Source organism: Pyrus communis, chromosome 7 (genome assembly GCF_041283825.1).
Source record: "Pyrus communis isolate YQ-2024b chromosome 7, ASM4128382v1, whole genome shotgun sequence".
Classification (NCBI taxonomy): domain Eukaryota; kingdom Viridiplantae; phylum Streptophyta; class Magnoliopsida; order Rosales; family Rosaceae; genus Pyrus; species Pyrus communis.
Genome location: NC_142571.1, coordinates 2,688,953 through 2,707,431, shown reverse-complemented (window position 1 = coordinate 2,707,431; position 18,479 = coordinate 2,688,953). Strand labels below are relative to the sequence as shown.

General features: G+C 37.3%; 2 protein-coding genes and 1 pseudogene across 6 annotated transcripts; all 3 read left to right on the top strand.

Annotated features, from left to right (window-relative positions):
- The first annotated feature begins 794 nt into the window (after positions 1-794).
- On the top strand, positions 795-3,833 carry LOC137735304 (uncharacterized). Of its 3 annotated transcripts, none has more exons than XM_088697568.1 (3): positions 795-1,952; positions 2,725-2,840; positions 3,077-3,833. In XM_088697568.1, the coding sequence occupies exons 1-2, from the start codon at positions 886-888 to the stop codon at positions 2,765-2,767; spliced, it is 1,110 nt and encodes a 369-aa protein (XP_088553694.1). In that variant the 5' UTR covers positions 795-885; the 3' UTR covers positions 2,768-2,840; positions 3,077-3,833. The 3 variants fall into 3 exon arrangements, with proteins under 3 accessions (XP_088553694.1, XP_068330819.2, XP_088553693.1); XM_068474718.2 differs by having other exon boundaries at positions 3,066-3,833; XM_088697567.1 differs by having other exon boundaries at positions 795-2,143; positions 3,066-3,833.
- Positions 3,834-4,888: 1,055 nt separating this feature from the next.
- On the top strand, positions 4,889-7,947 carry LOC137735759 (transcription termination factor MTERF8, chloroplastic-like). Of its 2 annotated transcripts, none has more exons than XM_088697566.1 (4): positions 4,889-6,250; positions 6,872-7,001; positions 7,244-7,333; positions 7,742-7,947. In XM_088697566.1, exon 1 carries the CDS (start codon positions 5,068-5,070, stop codon positions 6,229-6,231), a length of 1,164 nt encoding a protein of 387 aa, XP_088553692.1. In that variant the 5' UTR covers positions 4,889-5,067; the 3' UTR covers positions 6,232-6,250; positions 6,872-7,001; positions 7,244-7,333; positions 7,742-7,947. The 2 variants fall into 2 exon arrangements, with proteins under 2 accessions (XP_088553692.1, XP_088553691.1); XM_088697565.1 differs by having other exon boundaries at positions 4,889-6,305.
- Positions 7,948-8,051: 104 nt separating this feature from the next.
- LOC137735740 (uncharacterized) lies at positions 8,052-10,674 on the top strand (annotated as a pseudogene). Its single transcript, XR_015964514.1, has one exon. The product of XR_015964514.1 is annotated as an uncharacterized LOC137735740 (transcript).
- The last annotated feature ends 7,805 nt before the right edge of the window (positions 10,675-18,479 follow it).

Here is an 18,479-nt window from a genome sequence, read left to right as displayed (position 1 = left end):
ACTAGTCATCATATGCAGCATTTAATGAAGAAGGAGGATTCTCTTCCCTCTTAATCTATTTCCCCTCCCTTCCTACTTGAATGGTTATAATTAAGCCGCATCAATATCTTATATTGATTTTTTTTATAGAGACATTAAGACAAAAAGCAAAGTCTAAGAGGATGTAAGGAAAGAGGAGTAGGAGGGCAGATAATCATACTCCCTTAATGGAATAGATGCTACAACAGCTGAACACCCTAAAGTCGAGGGAATTTTTTTTTTTTCAAGTGTTCTTCTTCTTGTACAATGACATATGTTATACACTAAAAAGTCTCTTGGGAGTGTGGGGGGCACACTAAACAGTCTCTTGAGAATGTGGGATGGGAGAATATTATAGAAAAGTATGTGATGATGTAGTAAGATAACAAAAATGCTGTTCTTGTTATCTAATGATACCATCAATTGTACAATCTTTTTAATAAAGATGGAACCCACATGTGTAGTGACCCCACTTCTATTAAAAAGATGATACAATTAGATAGTAAGTGTAGCACCTAAAGGGACCCACATGTACTACTCTTACTCATCGTTTTAAAATTCAAAAGTACTACTCTTATCACATTTTACATATCACATATGTACCGCCGTTTTAACAGAGTTAGTACTCACTAATACATGTGGATTTCTTTTCTATTAGAAAGATGATATAAATGTGTTACGTAAAATGTGGTAAGAATAATACTTTCAAATTTCAATTGAAAAAAAACGAATGTAAAGCGTTATAAATATGTTGGGGGTAAGTAAAATACCTAAGAAATAGTAAAGTTCAATAAATCCCACTGAACGCAAGCAGAGGTAGGGTTTTGGGGCCATTTCCAATTCAAAATTTGGATTTGAAATTGAAACATGTTAGTGCTCACCTTCAGTTTGTGTTATTCTCAATCTTCCAGAATTAAACGATTTGTTTCTCTTCAACATCCGCTGCTACTCTGCAGAAATTTCACCTCAGAAATCTCAGAAAAGCACAACGATTTCACTGTCAATTACCTCATAAACTCATGTGGGTTGTCCCCAGAAGGTGCAATTTTAACCTCCAAGAGGACGAAGCTGCGTTCTCCAGAAAGACCAGACTCCGCTTTGTTCTTTCTCAGAAACCATGGATTATCTCAAACCCAGATCTCCAAGATCGTCAGGTCATGCCCACACGTTCTCCATTCCGATCCTGATAAAATCCTTCTGCCAAAGCTTGAATTTTTCAGGTCTCTTGGAGTTTCAAGGGAGTGCCTTGCAAAAGTTTTGGAACGTCAGCCCACTCTTTTGTCTGCAAGCTTGGAAAATCGGATTATACCCACTTATAATTTTCTTAAGAGTATGGTTTCTGAGAAAAATGTCGTTTCTGTTTTCAAGTCGGGCTCACGGATTTTCGTGGAAGGCCACTGCAAGAATGTTGTCCCAAATATTGAGATTTTGAAAGAATCAGGTATGCCCCAATCATGCATTTCTCTGTTGCTTGTTCATCACCCCAGCACTTTAATGCTAAAGCCTGAAGAGATTAGTAAAGTTGTGGACGAGGTTAAGCAAATGGGTTTTAATCTACAAATATCAACTTCGGTGATGGCAATAAGAGCATTGTGTGGTAAGAATAGGCCTGTATGGAATCGAAGTCTCCAAGTTTATAAGAGATGGGGTTGGTCTGAAGATGTTGTGCTCTCTGCTTTCCGGAGGTGCCCTTGCTATATGACTGTGTCGGAGAAGAAAATAATGCTAGCACTGGAATTTGTAGTGATAAAGATGGGGTGGCCGTCGGTAATGATTGCCAAAGCCCCAGTGGTCATGTGTTACAGTTTGGAGAAGAGATTTATCCCCCGCTGTTTGGTTGTTAAAGTTTTGTTGCTGAAAGGATTGGTGAAGGATGTTGAAAACGTGAGTTTGTGTTCTGTGTTGGTGCCTACAGAAGAGTGCTTCTTGGAGAGGTATGTGGCCAGATATAAAGATGAAGTACCTCAGTTATTGAGTGTGTATCATGGAAAAGTTGGAGTCGAGGATGTATGATGTTTCGTAGGTCAAAAGAGGTTGGGTATTGTAAAAATTTTGGACACCTCGATGCAGCTGCAGAACTACTCATTGCCATTGGTAGCAGCTAGCTTTTGGCTCAGGATTGCAAGTCGGTGTCCTTAACTGCTGTTTTAATATTTTTCCATGAATGAGTTCAGTTGTTAATCGTTTAGTATTAACGTTCCAGTGTCTAGCTACTTAAGTTATATATATGCTTTGTTATTTGAAATTAACTTGAGATTTGATCTGCTCTGCTGTCTGTGATTGTGGTGCCTTCAACGTTAAGATTGATGGTTATTGACTTTGTTCATCTGGGAACTGCCTCTGATAGAATGCACACATATGTTGCATCTATTCGGGTTCAATTTAATATATTGTGGAGATGGAAGGAATGAAAAAACTTTTGTCTGATTTTTTTGAAATTATAAAAGATGCGTTAGACATCAATGATTGTCGGTCTTTGTCCTTGTTATGCTCTGCTCTGCGAAGCTAATAACTTTCCTCTGCAAACAGCTAGCCAGCCTTGGTTTTTGGGGCAATGGCTGGGTAAAGTATCAATGTGTCGTCGTGATTTGTTTGTACTAGGCTTGTTTGTGAATTGCATGATTATAAGGGTTGAGGGTGCAATTTCCGTAATGCTTGCGTTATTAAAAAAACAAAAAGGAAGCTTTCATAAGATCTGTAATGCAGATTCATCCTGTTGCATTGCACGACGAAATCAGATATGTACTGATTGGAACTGGAGCTGATCCTCGAGCTTTGATGCCATCATCTGGACGTTTTGTTACTCCTCTGCCAATTTGCTGGTAATGTTTTTTAATATTTACTTGCCCCAAAACATAGAATATAAAACACAAACCCAGATAGGGAACAAGAATTTCTCAGTGAGTTACTACCATTTAGAACGCAACGCCAAACAATAATTTTAGTTACTGCCATACAGTGAACAAGAATATGCTATGTATATAAATCTCAGATTTTGTTATTCTCAATCTTCCGGAATTAAATGTTTTGTTTCTCTCCAACCTCAGCTACTTTGCAGACATTTCAGGCCAAAAATTTCAGAAAACCACGACGATTTCACAGTCAATCACCTCATACACTCATGTGGGTTGTCCAAAAAAGTGCAATTTCAGCATCCAAGATGGTCAAGCTGCGTTCTCCAGAAAGACCGGGCTTCGTTTTGTCCTTTCTCAGAAACCATTGATTCTCTCAAACCCAGATCTCGAAGATCATCAAGGATCGCTCAAAAGTTCTCTAATTCGATCATGAGGAAACCCTTTTGCCGAATTGCTAGACTTGTTGTTGGCTTCACTAGTTGACTCTGAAGTCTTTCCTCATCTGCCTATTGCTGTCACGATTTACAGACTACATTTAGGCTGGCCAAGGTGCTGCAGGAAAGCGAACGAGGAAGAGAGCAAGTGATACTGCTGATGGAAACACCATTAGAACCAAGTGGAAGAGAGTAGATGGCGGGCGGTTCCATTAAAAGTTCGTGTTTATTTTCTGCATTGCTGGTTGGAATAGGACTTCTAAAGCTAAAATATTTCAACAAACTAAACTTTGGGTATTCCATAGGTTGAATGGCGACATAGAGTTGAATTCGTGCATATATAGGTATGTATTTACATTGATTTTCAAGCTTGATGATCTAAAGTCTAAACAGGGTCTGAAGTTTGGAGATGAGATGCATTCTGGAATCACGTACGTCTCAGATTGTAACGGTGTTCGCTTTCGACTATTTATTTGTCTTCCTTCTCCTTTTAGATGACCAGGTTTGAGCTGTTCACTTGGTGCAATTGCAATGTCGTATCATTTCTCGACCCTGAGGAAATTGTGGAGGGTATCAGTCATTTATTTAGCACAAGTTTTCGGGTGTTACGCTCCGATTACGAGATACGTCCAGAACCGACACGTGACGTCATCACGTACTTGTTCAACTATCATACCTCGTTTTTGAGACACGACCAAAAACAAACCAACAGTTTGAATTCGACTAGCATGATTCACTAGATTCCATACACAACGAAACCAACAGTTGGTATTTAAGAACGGGGTTATTTTATTAACACCCCACATTTTGTTAACTACAACCCATATACTTAATAAATCCCACTTCTATATTTTGAATTAAAATTTATCTTAATGCATCCCATTTGTTTTCCAATACTATTCTCACGCACCACACTCTTGATAGACACCTAACACTCAAACTCTTTGTCAACATCTAGGTTTATGTCAATTGAGTGTCTAGTTTTCTATCAATTAGGGATTTTAGATTTCATATTAGTAAAAATTGGACCAAAAGCATCGAATGCAAACTTGGTTTGCATTCGTCCCAACAAACAACAACAAACTCCACCATATCAAAACAAACCCGTTCAATTTTTTCTAAAGAGATTTTAGCCGATCAAATGAAATATTATAAACTTAAAGTGATAAGTGATAAATGACATTGCAGTGAATTGTGACCTTGGCTTCAATGTTTTGAGAGCTCGAAGAACATAATATACACTAAAAATGATGTGGGGTTGTATCCATAATCTTATGGGGCCTAAATAGTCTTTTCATACTAGATTATAATTAATATTTCATGTGGAGTGCATTCAACATTACACAAGGTGCTAATAAAAAAACCCTTAAGAACGGTTCAGGACAATCTTGTGTTGCTTCCGTATCTCTATTTCTTTACATATTACCTTCACTTAATGACCGAAACAACTTTACAAAAGTCACACTTTGATACTTTACGTTATTCTAAAGTCATTCGGTTTGGTGCATCAACATCAACATGCTATTCATAACTTGTATATTAACATACAAATTTAGTGAAAGCCACTTGAGATGGCCACATTATCAGGCAGTGGCATTTTGTGTTTTGCATCAGCCAACGGTAAACTCGAAAGTTAGCGCTCCAGCAAAGAAAACTTCGACAACTTGAAAATGGTAACCCTGCCCTAAACCCCACTGTTAGGGTTTTGGGTTTTTTTTCTTTTCCAAAATTGAAATTGATCATCATTGGCTTTGATTAACATGGTAGCGCTCTACAAATTGAAGACCCTCAAATTTTCCTGTATTGCTGCTGCTGCTTCCAGAATTAAACGATTTGGGGTTCAAAGTCAGATACTCTGCCGGCACTTGACCTCAGAAATCTCAGAAGACGAACAGAATTTGAATTTGACGGCCAATTACCTCATAAACTCATGTGGGTTGACCGCAAAAGGTGCGATTTCAGCATCCAAGTGGATCGAGTTGCAATCCCCGGAAAGAGCAGACTCCGTTTTGACCTTTTTCAGAAGCCATGGATTCTCCGCAACCCAGATCTCCAAGATCCTCAGGTCGTGCCCACTACTTCTTAACTCCAATCCGGATAAAACCCTTTTGCCAAAGCTCGAGTTTTTCAGCTCGTTTGTAGTTTCAGGGCAGGACCTTCCAAAAACCCTCGCATATAGTCCCACGATTTGGGCCACAAGCTTGGAGAAACGGATTCTACCCACTTATCATTTCCTTAGGAATTCACTATCCGCGGAAAAGGTCGTTTCTGTTTTGAAGCGGGGTTCGTGGATTTTCGTCGAAGGCCACTCCAAGAAGGTGGCGCCAAATATTCGGATTCTGAGACAATTCGGTATGCCCGATTCCCACATTTCTCTGTTGCTAGCTTATTATCCCGGTGTTTTGATGCTAAAACCTCAAAAATTTGGCGAACTTGTGGACGAGGTTAGGCAAATAGGTTTTAAACCGGAAAAAGCAACTTTTGTGAAGGCCATGAGTGCGTTGTGTGGTAAGACTAAGTTGAAATATAATCGAAGTCGAGAAGTGTATAGGAAATGGGGTTGGTCTGATGATGATTTTCTCTCTGCTTTCACCAAGGATCCGCAGTGTATTCTTCATGCGGAGAAGAAGATAATGCAAGTAATGGATCTATTAGTGAACAAGATGGGATGGCCGTCAACAACGATTGTTAAATACCCAGTGGTCCTGTGTTACAGTTTGGATAAGCGAATTATCCCGAGGTGTTCTGTTGTTAAAGTTTTGTTGTTGAAAGGATTGATAAAGGAAATTGGAAGTGTGAGTTTGTCTACTCTGTTCAGCCCCGCGGAGAAATGCTTCTTGGAGAGATTTGTGGACGGATATATAGATGAAGTACCTGTGCTATTGAGTGTGTATCATGGGAGAGTTGAAATCCAGGATGTTTGATTTCGATACGTTGAAGCAGGTGACATTACTGTAGGTAGTAATAGCCCCCTGTATTCTAGAAACTTATTCGTTAGGTAAGGTTTAATTTGTATGGGACATGTTTTCTCTGCATTGAATTCGTTTCTTTAAACTTCTTGTCCTAGCCCTAGCTTCTTTTAGTTATATACCTTTGTGTGTGTGTCTTTAGTAACTACGGTTCCCGAGTTTAGTTTTGTTGAATATTTACCTATATTGGTTCTATGAGGGTTCAATCTTGTCCATTTTTCTAGTTCTAAGACGTCAATATCTTTCAGTCCGTCCTTGATTCTCTACCCTGTTAATGATTGTCCTCCAGAAGCAGGTAGTATACTTAAGTGGCCATTCTCTATTTATAGTAAAGTAGGAACATAGCATTACCGCGGGGTAAGCATGGCTCTCTCCCATAGTTCTCTCTTGTTTTATTCCTTATATGGGGAACAAAATACATGCCGAGAAAATTGGTTAAAAACGAAAGAGAGAACTTGATGTTTTTCTTCCCCCCATTAGTGCAAACGTGACACCCTGCTTAAGCTAGTTGTAAAATTGTTCGAGGCATTGCAAAGAAACCAGATTTGAAAATGTTGATAAACTGAAATTGTCTGTTTCCTTTTCATTTTCCCAGGAACGAAACTGACCATCATTCTTTGAAGTCAACGAGGATAGAATCTGTTTGACGGTCATCCAGTCAACAGTTATTGAGTATGTCTTGGAAAAGTTGAAGTCCAGGATGTATGATGTTTGTAGATCAAGAGGTTAGATACCATAACAATTTTTCATGCTTTGTTGCGGATTTAGTACTTCTCATTGTCATTGGTAGCAGCAATATAAATTGTCTGTTTCCTTTCATTTTTCCTGGAACCAAACTTACCATCATTGTTTGAAGTTAATGAGGATAGACGGTTTGTTCTTCTTAAGATATTATATCTTTTAGCTGCATGTAACTACTTGTGAAATGTAACAGCAAAAATCATTCTACAACTCTCTTTGTTTTCAGTTACAGATCTGGGACTCATTAATTTGCAAATGATGATTGGTATCTGGACATCTTTCTTACGCTAGAAGCCACTCTGTCATCGTCCTACAGGTACAAACATCTACGCTGTTTCTTACTTTAAAATATGTACCTTATATATGAACAATGACATGCATCTTATATATATTATGAACTCACCCTGTTACTTATATTCTGGGTGGATCAAGTTTCTGCTGCTTTTTTGTGAACTGCACACACGGTCACACATTCACACATTCACACATTGTAGACAGGCACACTCTGGGTTAATAGTTATATAATTTAGGTCCAAAGCTCCCAAAACAAACCGTTGAACATTGGTTTGGTTTTTCTTAGGAATATTTGTCAAATTCGAACCGAACCAAATCATTACATTATAATTGGATTGGTCGTGGTTTTGAGGTAAAATCGATCTAATCCAGACCGTCCCCTCCCTATTACTCGCTATTGTTGTAAAGATTTTGTATTCCGCTTATGTAGGTGTAAATCTTTTCTTTCAAGCAAAGGAAAAAAAGATGGATTGACAAAAGGATGAGACTATTTAACTCGTTACATGGAATGAGTCATTACTTATTCAATTTAATGATGATGTAACATCATTTCTCTTCAAATGTCATAGATTTCTCTTTCTCATCGTCTAAAAAAATCATTTTAATATAATTATTTAAATTAAAATAATTTAATCATTCATATGCAAAACCGTCGCGTTTATCATAACCATCAGTTTATTTAACATGCATAAAACAATCTCGAAATTTAAAAAATAAAAAATAAAAAATTGTAGAGATATAAGGAGGACGAGTAACTTTCATTATAGTATTTGAACCCTAAAGTAATTTCAAGTCATCATTAAAATAAAGAAAAAAAATTTCTTTGTATTTCCATCCTGAAAATCAAACTATCATATCACCCGCGTCAAACCTCACTGAACGTTAGAGCCGCTAGGGTTTGGGGGATTTGGGGGTTTTCCGATTGAAATTGGTCGTCATCGGCCTTCGGCAGCTAACATGGTTGCGCTTCACAACTTGAAGGCCCTCAGATTTGGTTATTCGCAATCTTCCCGCATAGTTGCTTCCATAACTCAACGATTTCTCTCTGGGGATCCAAAACCCTCACATTTTCCTCTTCAAGTTCGGATACTCTGCAGACATTTCACCTCAGAAATCTCAGAAACCCAACCCAATGTCACAGTCAATTACCTGATAAACTCATGTGGGTTGTCACCAAAAGATGCAATTTCAGCATCCAAAAGGGTCAAACTGCGATCCCTAGAAAGAGCAGACTCCGTTTTGGCCTGTTTGAGAAACCATGGAATCTCTCGGGACCCAAATCACAAGCGTCATCAACATCGCTCAGAACTTCTCAAAGCCGATCTGGAGAAAACCATTTTCCCACAGCTTGAGTTTTTCAGGTCTATTGGAGTTTCAAGGGAAGACCTTGCAACAACTCTGTCATATGATCCGCGGCTATTGACCACAAACTTGGAAAATCGGATTGTACCCACTTACGATTTCCTCAGGAGTCTGCTTTCTGCGAAACATGTCGCTTCTGTTTTCAAGGCGGGCTCGTGGATTTTCGCGGAAGGCCACTCCAAGAAGGTGGCGCCAAATATTGAGGTTTTGAGAGAATCAGGTATGCTTCAATCCTGCATTTGTCATTTGCTAGCTCATTATCCATGCACTTTTATGCTAAAGCCCGAAGAGCTTGGTGAACTTGTAGATGAGGTTATGAAAATGGGTTTTAATCTGGAAAAAAAAACTTCTGTGAAGGCAATACGTGCATTGTGTGGTAGGTCTAAGTTGAAATGCAGTCGAAATCGAGAAGTTTATAGGAGGTGGGGCTGGTCTGAGGATGTTGCTCTCTCTGCTTTCAGGAAGAACCCGCATTGTATGATTCATTCGGAAAAGAAAATAATGAAAGTAATGGATTTTTTTTGTGAACAAGATGGGATGGTCGTCAATAACAATTGCCAAATACCCAGGGGTCATCTGTTTCAGTTTGGAGAAGAGAATTGTCCCGGGGTGTTCGGTTCTTAAGGTTTTGTTGTTGAAAGGACTGATAAGGGAAGTCGAAAAAAATATGAGTTTGTATTCTCTTTTGTTCCCTGCAGAGAAAAAATTCTTGGAGAGTTTTGTAACCAAATATCTTAAAGAAGTACCTCAGTTGCTGAATGTTTATCAAGGGAAAGTGGATATCTGGGATGCCTGATCTCCATACGTTGAAGCAGGTGACATCACTTAACTATTTTAGCTTGTTTCTACTCCATAGCCTAGCGTCTTCTGGTCATTATCTATGTGTGCTTTCTTATGAAGGAACTGCTTGTGTTGGCATGCTATCTGTGGTGTCATGAAAATCCCTTGTTTTGTGGAAATATGCAAATATATTGGGTTGATCGGGGTTCAGTTTCTTCCATTTTTCAGCTATAAGATGTCAATGACTGTCAGTCCCCAAATACATGTAGTTCTTTTGGCTGGTGATTTGGTTCTTCAGGGATCAAGAAACCTAATTCGATGTATAATGAAGGGTGATCTGCTACTAATTCGACGTAAAAAATGAAACAAGGAGTTCTTTAGTCTGTTCTTGCACGACAGTCTTCTAGTATTGCTTCTAATTTTCATTTAAACAAAACTTAGTGTGTGTTCCATACGGCGCTCCCAAACATGAGAAACAAGTTTCTGAGTTTGATTTTGCTGATGTTAGTTATTTCTGGCTTATGATTGTGACTCTAAACTTGTACGATCAAAATGCGAATAAAATGCACAAAACGGTGACAAGCTACAAGAAGGTGAGTTTTACAAACATTATATTCAAAATACTATTGCCTCACTGAATTTTTAATTTTTTTAGCAGTTATGGAAGCTCATTCCTTGTATCTCTTCATGCATTTTGTCTTGTGAAGTGATTTCTTCTCTAGTTCTTCACCGTGCTTCTCTCATTGCTTCATTACTCGTGGTTGGCAATCTTGATACTATCGTGTATAGTCTCTTCCACAACATCGGGTATATGATTCGGAAATGGATCCTCTCCGAATCCCTTTCACCAAATCCAACCCATCAATCAATTCGGACTCTTGAAATTTGATCCAACGGTTAAAGTTATAATAACTTTTAAAGGGGTCTTGTTTTTTAGCCGTTGGATCAAATTTCAAGGATCCGGATTGATTGATGGGTGGATTGGTGGAAGGGACTCCGGATCCCTTTCCATATGATTGCACAAGCATTACCAATCATATAAAGATTCCTTTCAAATCAGGCTCAAATTCCATGCGTGGATTGCTTCTTTAATTATATGTTTCTTCTTGTTATATTGTTATATTGTGGTTGTATTAGATGGAGGTCTGTGTTTCTTCGCAGTAAGGGTCATTACATCATTTATTGTACAAACGTTATAACTGGAAATATTCATTCTTTTTATTACTGTCTAAGGATTTATCCATGGAAAAATCCATTAAATTAGATTTTCTCTAGAAAAATTCATTAAATGTAAACATATGGTCATGAAAACATGAATTGACGGTTTATTATGAAGATGTTATTTTGTTACTATTATTTTGGATTTTAAGACATATGTATGATCAAACTGTCACCAAATTCAATGACTCTTTTGAAGATGATGTTTTAGTGATTAGTGAAATAAAAAAGGCTATGATTATAAATTTTGTACAATAATGATTTTAAATCGTGATTGAAGGATGGACTCCTTATCTATATATAAAGGAAAAAGGCAAAAATATAAACTTTCATGATACCCAAATTGACCCAATGAAAAAATATTCACAAAACTACCCAATGTTGTGAGACTCTGGTCGATTAGAAAGTTCATTACTGTTTAAAATATATTTTTAATAAGAAGTAAATACTAAATAAATAAATAAAAAAGTCAATTATTACACACAGCTTGTACTCTATAAAAGAATCGAGTATTACCCTAATTTTGTTGAAGTTGTTAGGGTTTCCTAGCCGTTAGGGTTAGGTCTCCTAGTTTGTAGGGTTGTTTCAGTTGTTGTTAATAAGACCTATTCTTTAGGGATATGTTATTTGATTTTGATTTAGTCCTTTACCACATTGTTAGGGTTGTAAACATAGGCTGCATATTTTCAGCGTTCAGTTCTCTTTGTAAGGCTATTTAATGCCATGTTTTCTCTTTGAATGAATAACAGATATTCTCCCAGCATTCGAGTACTCAAGTAAACATATATTTACGTGATTTATCGTGAGTGTTCAACCTAGATTTTAACAAATTTATCCTATAAAAACAAATAAATAATCAAATATGAGCTTTTGGACTTGTTAAAGGGGTATGCTATCCACATACTATTTTTTACTTCTCACACGTTTTCTTAATTTTTGACCGTATTGAAGAAAATTAAAAGACAAAAAATTAATAATGATATATGTGAGAAGTAAAAAGGAATATGTGATACACTTAAAATAGCACTGCGTCTCAAACTTCACTAGACGTTAGACCCGCTAGGGTTTTGGGGCTTTTTCCAATTGAAATTGATCAAACATCGGCACCCAAAATGGTTGCGCTCTTCTAATTGAAGGCCCTCGGATTTGGTTATTCGCAATCTTCCAACATAGTTGTTTCCATAATTCAACGATTGTCTATGGAGATCCAAAACCCTCACATTTTACTCTTCAAAAATCTGCTGCTTCTCTACAGACATTTCACCTCAGATATCTCAGAAACCCAACACGATTTCAAAGTGAATTATCTCATAAACTCAAGAGGGTGAAGGTGTGTTCCCCAGAGAGAGCTGACTCCGGTTTGGCCATTTTCAGAAACCATGAACGCTCGTGAAGATCATCATGAATCGCCTAGAAGTTCTTCAATAAAAATGAGTACTCAAGTGTTATCCTTTATGCATAATTTGGAATGGTATAAAAAGCAGAGCTTTAACGAAAAACCAATTTATGAATTATCTGTTTTTCATTTTTCTTAAAATTTGAACTTCTCTTAGTCTTTTGGTATAGTTTTCTCTTATTAGTTGGACCAATCATTGTGATTAGTTTTTTTTTGAAATTACATGATAGGCTTTCTTATACTAGAAGTGACAGAGCAAAGTTAGAGTAGTACAAACAGATGATTATCTTATTACATACATTCTTAAGTAGCTATTTTAAAATTGTATTATGTGCGTCGTTCGCTCCATAATAGTATATTTTGAGAAATTAGTTTATTATTTGTATATTTGTGAGAACCATTTTACTCGTCGAATATCTCACCCCAACATTCTCAATTTGCTCGACTACTGCAAGGACGAAAGTCTTCTTTTGCTTGGTTATTCATGTACGAAATACTACTTAAGAACAAGGAAATGAGCTTGACTTGTGCTGAGATACGGCAAATCTCCATTCAAGCTGTTGTAGGGCTGGCCTAAGTCTCGTTGGATGAGGTTGTTTCTCTTATTTTCATATAAATTCTAAACGCAAATAATTTCATCTATAATCTATTCACACATGATTTTGAATTTAATTCAACAACTTATTTATATTTTCGTGTAAAATTTGAATGTAAAACAAGTTGGATTTCGTCTAGTAGAACTATAGTCTACTGGATTCCAAATCAGTCAATTAACTCTTAATAAAAGAAAATAATTAGCCTTAATAACCAATGTAACTCCAGAGAACTCACAAATAAGTAATTAACTCTTGTTTCTTTTTTCCTTCAATTTTTTATTATTATATGTTTTATCAGCTATACATTATTTAGTTTAATATTTGGCATTATATCAAACTGACAGATCATAATGGACTCTAAAGGCAGATGTGTACAAATTTGAAGTGATGATGACTGAGTTGCTCACTGTAAGAGGTGTCCCCAGTAACCCTAAATTAGTCTACAACATTTTGACCATAATTGAGTATTGTTCACTAATTTAGGTTCATCGGCGACAACTCCTCCAATGAGCAACTCAATCATCACCACTTTAAATCCGTACACGTCTGACTTTAGAGTCCATTATGATGTGTCAGTTTGATAGTGTCAAATATTAAACTAAATAATATATAGGTGATAAGAAAATAAATTGAAGGAAGGAAGAAACAAGAGTTCATTACTCGTTTGTGGGTTCTCTGGAGCTAAATTGGTCATTAAGGCTAATTGTTTTCTTTTGTTAATAGTTTGTTGACTGATTTGGAATGTTAAGACTTTAATGTTACTTGACCAAATTCAACCAGTTTCACATTTAAAAATCTACACGAAAATATAAATAAGTTAGTAAATCAATTCAATGTCATGTGAATAGATTTTAGATGAAATTATTTGTGTTTAGAATTTATATGAAAATAAGAAAAACAAACTCCATCCAACAAGAGTTTGCTTGTTTTGAAACTCGTCGCATAACTCATTGGGTCTTGTGATGTGTGGAGGAAGTCCAGTCCACAAGCAGTTTGAATGGAGTTTGCTGTCTCTTCCTTCCTTTTGAAGTAGTCTTTTCAAACCTCTGTTCTGAACAAAGGGGGTAAGCAAGGAAAAGAAAACTTTCCTCCTTGCAGTAGTCGAGCAAATTGAGAATATTGAGGTGAGATAATCGAATTGTTTGCCGCAGTTTGAGTTTTTCAGGTCTGTTGGAGTTTTGAAGCAGGACCTTGAAAAACAGTGGCGTACAACCCGAATCTTTTGACTACGGGCGGATTGTGCCCACTTTGTGATTTCCTGAGGAGAATGGTTTATGAGATAAAAATGTCAATCAATGTTTTTGGAAGGGCTCGTGGATCTTGGTGGAAGGCCATGCCAAGAAGGTGACGCCAAACATTCAGATTTTGAGAGAATTAGGTTTGCCCTACACTGCATTTCTCTATTGCTTGCTTGTTATCCCTACGTTTTTATGCTAAAGCCGAAAGAGCTTGGTCAACTTGTGGACGAGGTTAAGCAAATGGGTGTTAATCTGCAGAAATCAACTTCGCTGACATCAATATTCGCGTTGTTTGGTTTTGCCAAGTTTACAAAACGTGGGGTTGGTTGACGACAATGTTCTCTCTGTTTTTAAGCGGCCCCCACACTGTATGTTTGTGTCGAAGAAGAAACAAATGCTAGCAATGGAGTTTTTAGCGAACCAGATTGGATGGCCTTCAAAAATTATTGCAAAAAACCCGGTGGCCCTTGGTTTCACTTCCAAGAAGAGATTGGTTCCAAGGTCTTCAGTTGTTAAAGTTTTGTTGTTGAAAGGATTGATAAGGGGGATTGAAAACGTGAGTTTGGGTTTTGTGTTGGTGCCATCGGAGAAGTGCTTCTTGGAGAGGTTTGTGGCGAGATATAAAGATGAAGTACCTAAGTTATTGAGTTTTATCATGGAAAAGTTGACGTCCAGGATGTATGATGTTCGTAGGTCAAAAGAGATTAGATATTGAACAATTTTAGACGTCTCGATGCAGATTTAGCGCTGCTCATTGTCATTGCTAGCAAGTGGCTTTTGGCTCAGTTTTGTGAGTTCGTATTTTCTGTATAAATGAATTCAGTGGTTATCTTGGCCAAAGAAAAATGAAAGCTCATTTGTTTTGTCTTTGCGTTTCACTGCCTAGTTGCTTTATAGTTGTATATACTCTCTCTTAATTGTAAACAACTTGAGATTGATCTGCTCTCCGTGGTTGTGGCTGGTTCCTTTAATTGTAACATTGATGGTTCTTGGCTTTGTTCGTCTGGTATTTGATTGGATAGAATGTACTCGTAAGTCGCTTATAATCCATTCTAGAGATTGAAAGGCAACAACAATAAAGCTTTATCCTACTACTAAGTGGGGTCGGTTATATGAATCATAGAAAGCTACTACATTCGATTTTGTGCCATGTTTTTCGTTGGATTAAATAGACCCAAGTAGTCCAAGTCTTTTTTCTAAACTCATTTTCCAGATCTTTTCCTAGATTGAAAAAACAATAAGTGCAAAAAATGAATGTAGTGGAGATCGAGGAGTGACATAGAAGGCGTTAGAGTCAAGAGATAGAGAGCATGTCGGTCGGAGTAGATAGAGAGGGCGGATTCATCGATTTGAGTCCAAAGAAAATAGAACGGAAATGAGGTCAAGAGAGAGTTGAGTTAAGTAAACTGTTGAGATTAGTGGAATTGGCGGAGTCATCTATTCAAGTCCAGAGAGAATAGAAAGAAAGTGAGGTCAAGAGAGAGTTGAGTTTAAGTAAATGGTTGAGATTAATCTCAACCAATTCGACGATTGTAATAATTTATAATCTTATATATTATATATTTAAAATTAGTTTGGTTTGTTATTACCAAGTAGGATGTATTAGATGCCAACAAGTGTATATTTAGTAGGATATTAAGCCGAAAAGTAAAAATAAATAAGAGAAAAATATAGAGATGTTAAAATGTGTATTTAGTGTATATTTTTTTTAATTTCATTTCAAATTAGAGATGTTAAAATCACATGTAAGCGAGGCTTAAACAAAAAATAACAAAATTTTACTTCGTTAAAAGAAAAATTAACAAAAAAAAAGTTTCAAATATCTTTAAATATAGGTTTTAAGTTGATTACAAGTGTTTAAATACGAACTATAATAGATTTTGCACGGAAAATATATTTTGAACATCACGAATATAATAGTTTGTTGTAGTGGTAAGAGAAATAAAAGAAAAATGTACAAAAAGATTCAAATTCTTATGGGTGCCAAAAAGTTAAGAGTGATTTTGTGGCAGCCAGAAAGTGACGTGTGACTTGACTTTTTGGCACCCACAAGAATTTGAATCAATTTTTATTCATTTTTAGTAAATTTTCTTTTATTTCTCTTACTGTAAAATCCCACATCGCCCAGGAGAATGGATCATGTAAGCATTATATGTATATTCCCATCTCTACCTAGCACAAGCTCTTTTGGGAGCTCACTAGCTTCGGATTCTGTAGGAACTTCAAAGTTAACCGAGTTCGCGCAAGAGCAATCCCAGGATGGGTGACCCCTTGGGAAGTTGCTCATGAGTTTCGAGAAACAAAACCGTGAATGCGTGGTTGGGGCCCAAAGCGAATAATATCGTGCTAAGGTGGAGTCGAGCCCGAGATGTGGTGAGGGCCCAATGCGGGATGTGTCAGTTTGGTATCAAAGCCAATCCCTGGCCGAAAGTTTGCCTACAAGGACGTCAGACCCCTAAGAAATGGTGGATTGTAACATCCCACATCGTCCAGAGAAATAGATCTTTTTGTAAGAGCAGCTTCCTGCAATTGAACCACGAGTTAGTGCTTTGTGCCAAAAATTTAAACCGAAAATAAGAAAAAAAATGCGAGGAAGTGAATGGAGAAGAGGTGGCAGTTTTCCACACAACATGAGCTCAACTTGATAGAGGTGTTGGTTATTAGTTAACGCAAAACTTACAAGAATACAACCGGCTAACACAAGAAGCAGATTAAACACAATAACTATGCCTCTTTAATCGGTATTGTAACTTGACAACGCAACAAGACATGAGTCTATTGCCACACCTTAATAAAGAGACCTCAATCTGAACAGTACATTGCTAGCTTAGGAGTTACCGAATACAACCCAGTACCCACCACAAGTTCTCACTGTTTCGTTTCATTTTGTTCTGCAAAGAACAATTAATGCAATGGTACAACTCTTAGGGGCTTAGAACACAAGTCACACTCTACAGCCAGTATTAATAGTGATACTTGATACAAATTGTGTTTCAGAGTCAAAACCTCAAAACAAAAAACAAAAAACCAAAACTTCAAAATACTTCTAGCTTTTGCCAAACATTTATCGACCTAAAGCTTTAAGCCTTCTGTTTTATTTAACTTCTCGAGTATGCACATTTTTCTGAACTTAGAAGAAAATACTCAACTAAAGAGCTACAACACTCTTCACATGCATGGGGCATGTGCACGATGGCACACACAGGGAGAAACATGGCTTTTAAAAGGGCCAGAGGCGCAAAAGTTAGACAACATAAAATGACGGATTGTAGTGTAATCTGAAAACTCAAGAACATTATCAAAAGCTATCAACAAATACGTCACCTGCTTAGGCCAGGAAGAAGATAATGAATTCTGCAGTTCCATGCGTTTGCCAGCTATGCTATTCAGATTCTTTTTCAACTTAACTTCATGGTGCTTCTTTTCTTCCAATGAGCTCACCAATCTGTCTAGAAACCTGAAATTAAGGTTGACATGAATTAGTATTCTACTTTAGTTCTACTTTAGTTCACAGAACATAAACAAAATAAGAAATCCGGGGTTCCAGGATAAAGGTATGGCTACTTAAGTATAAATTAACATGCTAAATGATACAGCTATAACAGAAGAGAAATTTGACTTGTACCTATTCATTAAGACCAAACAAAAATAAAATTATCAAAAATAAGATTAGCCAAATCCTTATATGTATATTCTCATCTCTACCTAGCACGAGGCTTTTTAGAAGCTCACTGGCTTAGGATTCCGTAGGAACTCCAAAGTTAAGCGAGTTTACGCGAGAGCAATCCCAGGAAGTTGCTCGTGAGTTCCCAGAAACAAAACCGTGAGTGTGGCAGCCCGTCCCGGATTTTTCATACCGTAAGGGTAAAATGACAGTTTTGCCCCTAGTGGTTTTGTTTCGTTGTGTGGTTATTTTGGGGTTTTGGTTGGCTGATTTTGGACCACACAGACACACACCCACACTCATTCTTATTCTCTGCCCTGTCCCGAGTCTCTCTCTCTCTTCCTTCTTCTTCATTTGTGTACGGACAATAACCAATTCACTCGAAAACGTGGTAGATCGAGGAAGAAAACTATATATTTATGCTCGTGAGGTTCTTAGGAGTTCAACCATACTCATTTCAGGTAAGGGAACCTTCATTTTCACGTCGAACCCGAGATGCTCAATTCGGGGTACTGTTCATGCACACGTAAATTCATGTGTTTTTGGGAATTTCAGGCTTGTAGGAAGCTTGGTGAGGTCCTTAGGAGTCTCGGGGTGGTTCGTTTGAAGGTTTTGGACGTCGAGATCGTGAGTTGCAGGTTTGGCCGGATTTGGTGCAGTTTTTCCTGCGAGATTTCGTTGGTTTTAGTGCTTGAAAGTGGTAAAGATTTGTTCCTCTAGTTGTAAACTTCATTTTGGTACCAATTTTGTGAAATTTGGGTGAAAAACGAGTGAGATATTAAGTTTAGAAATTTTCCCGGTTTTCCGACGCCGGAGGTTGGACGGAGAAGATGACGAAATATTCCGTCAGTTTGGACAGAATATTCCTAACGGCGTCAGGTTAACTTTAATGGAATCTGTCAAGTTAACAGAAT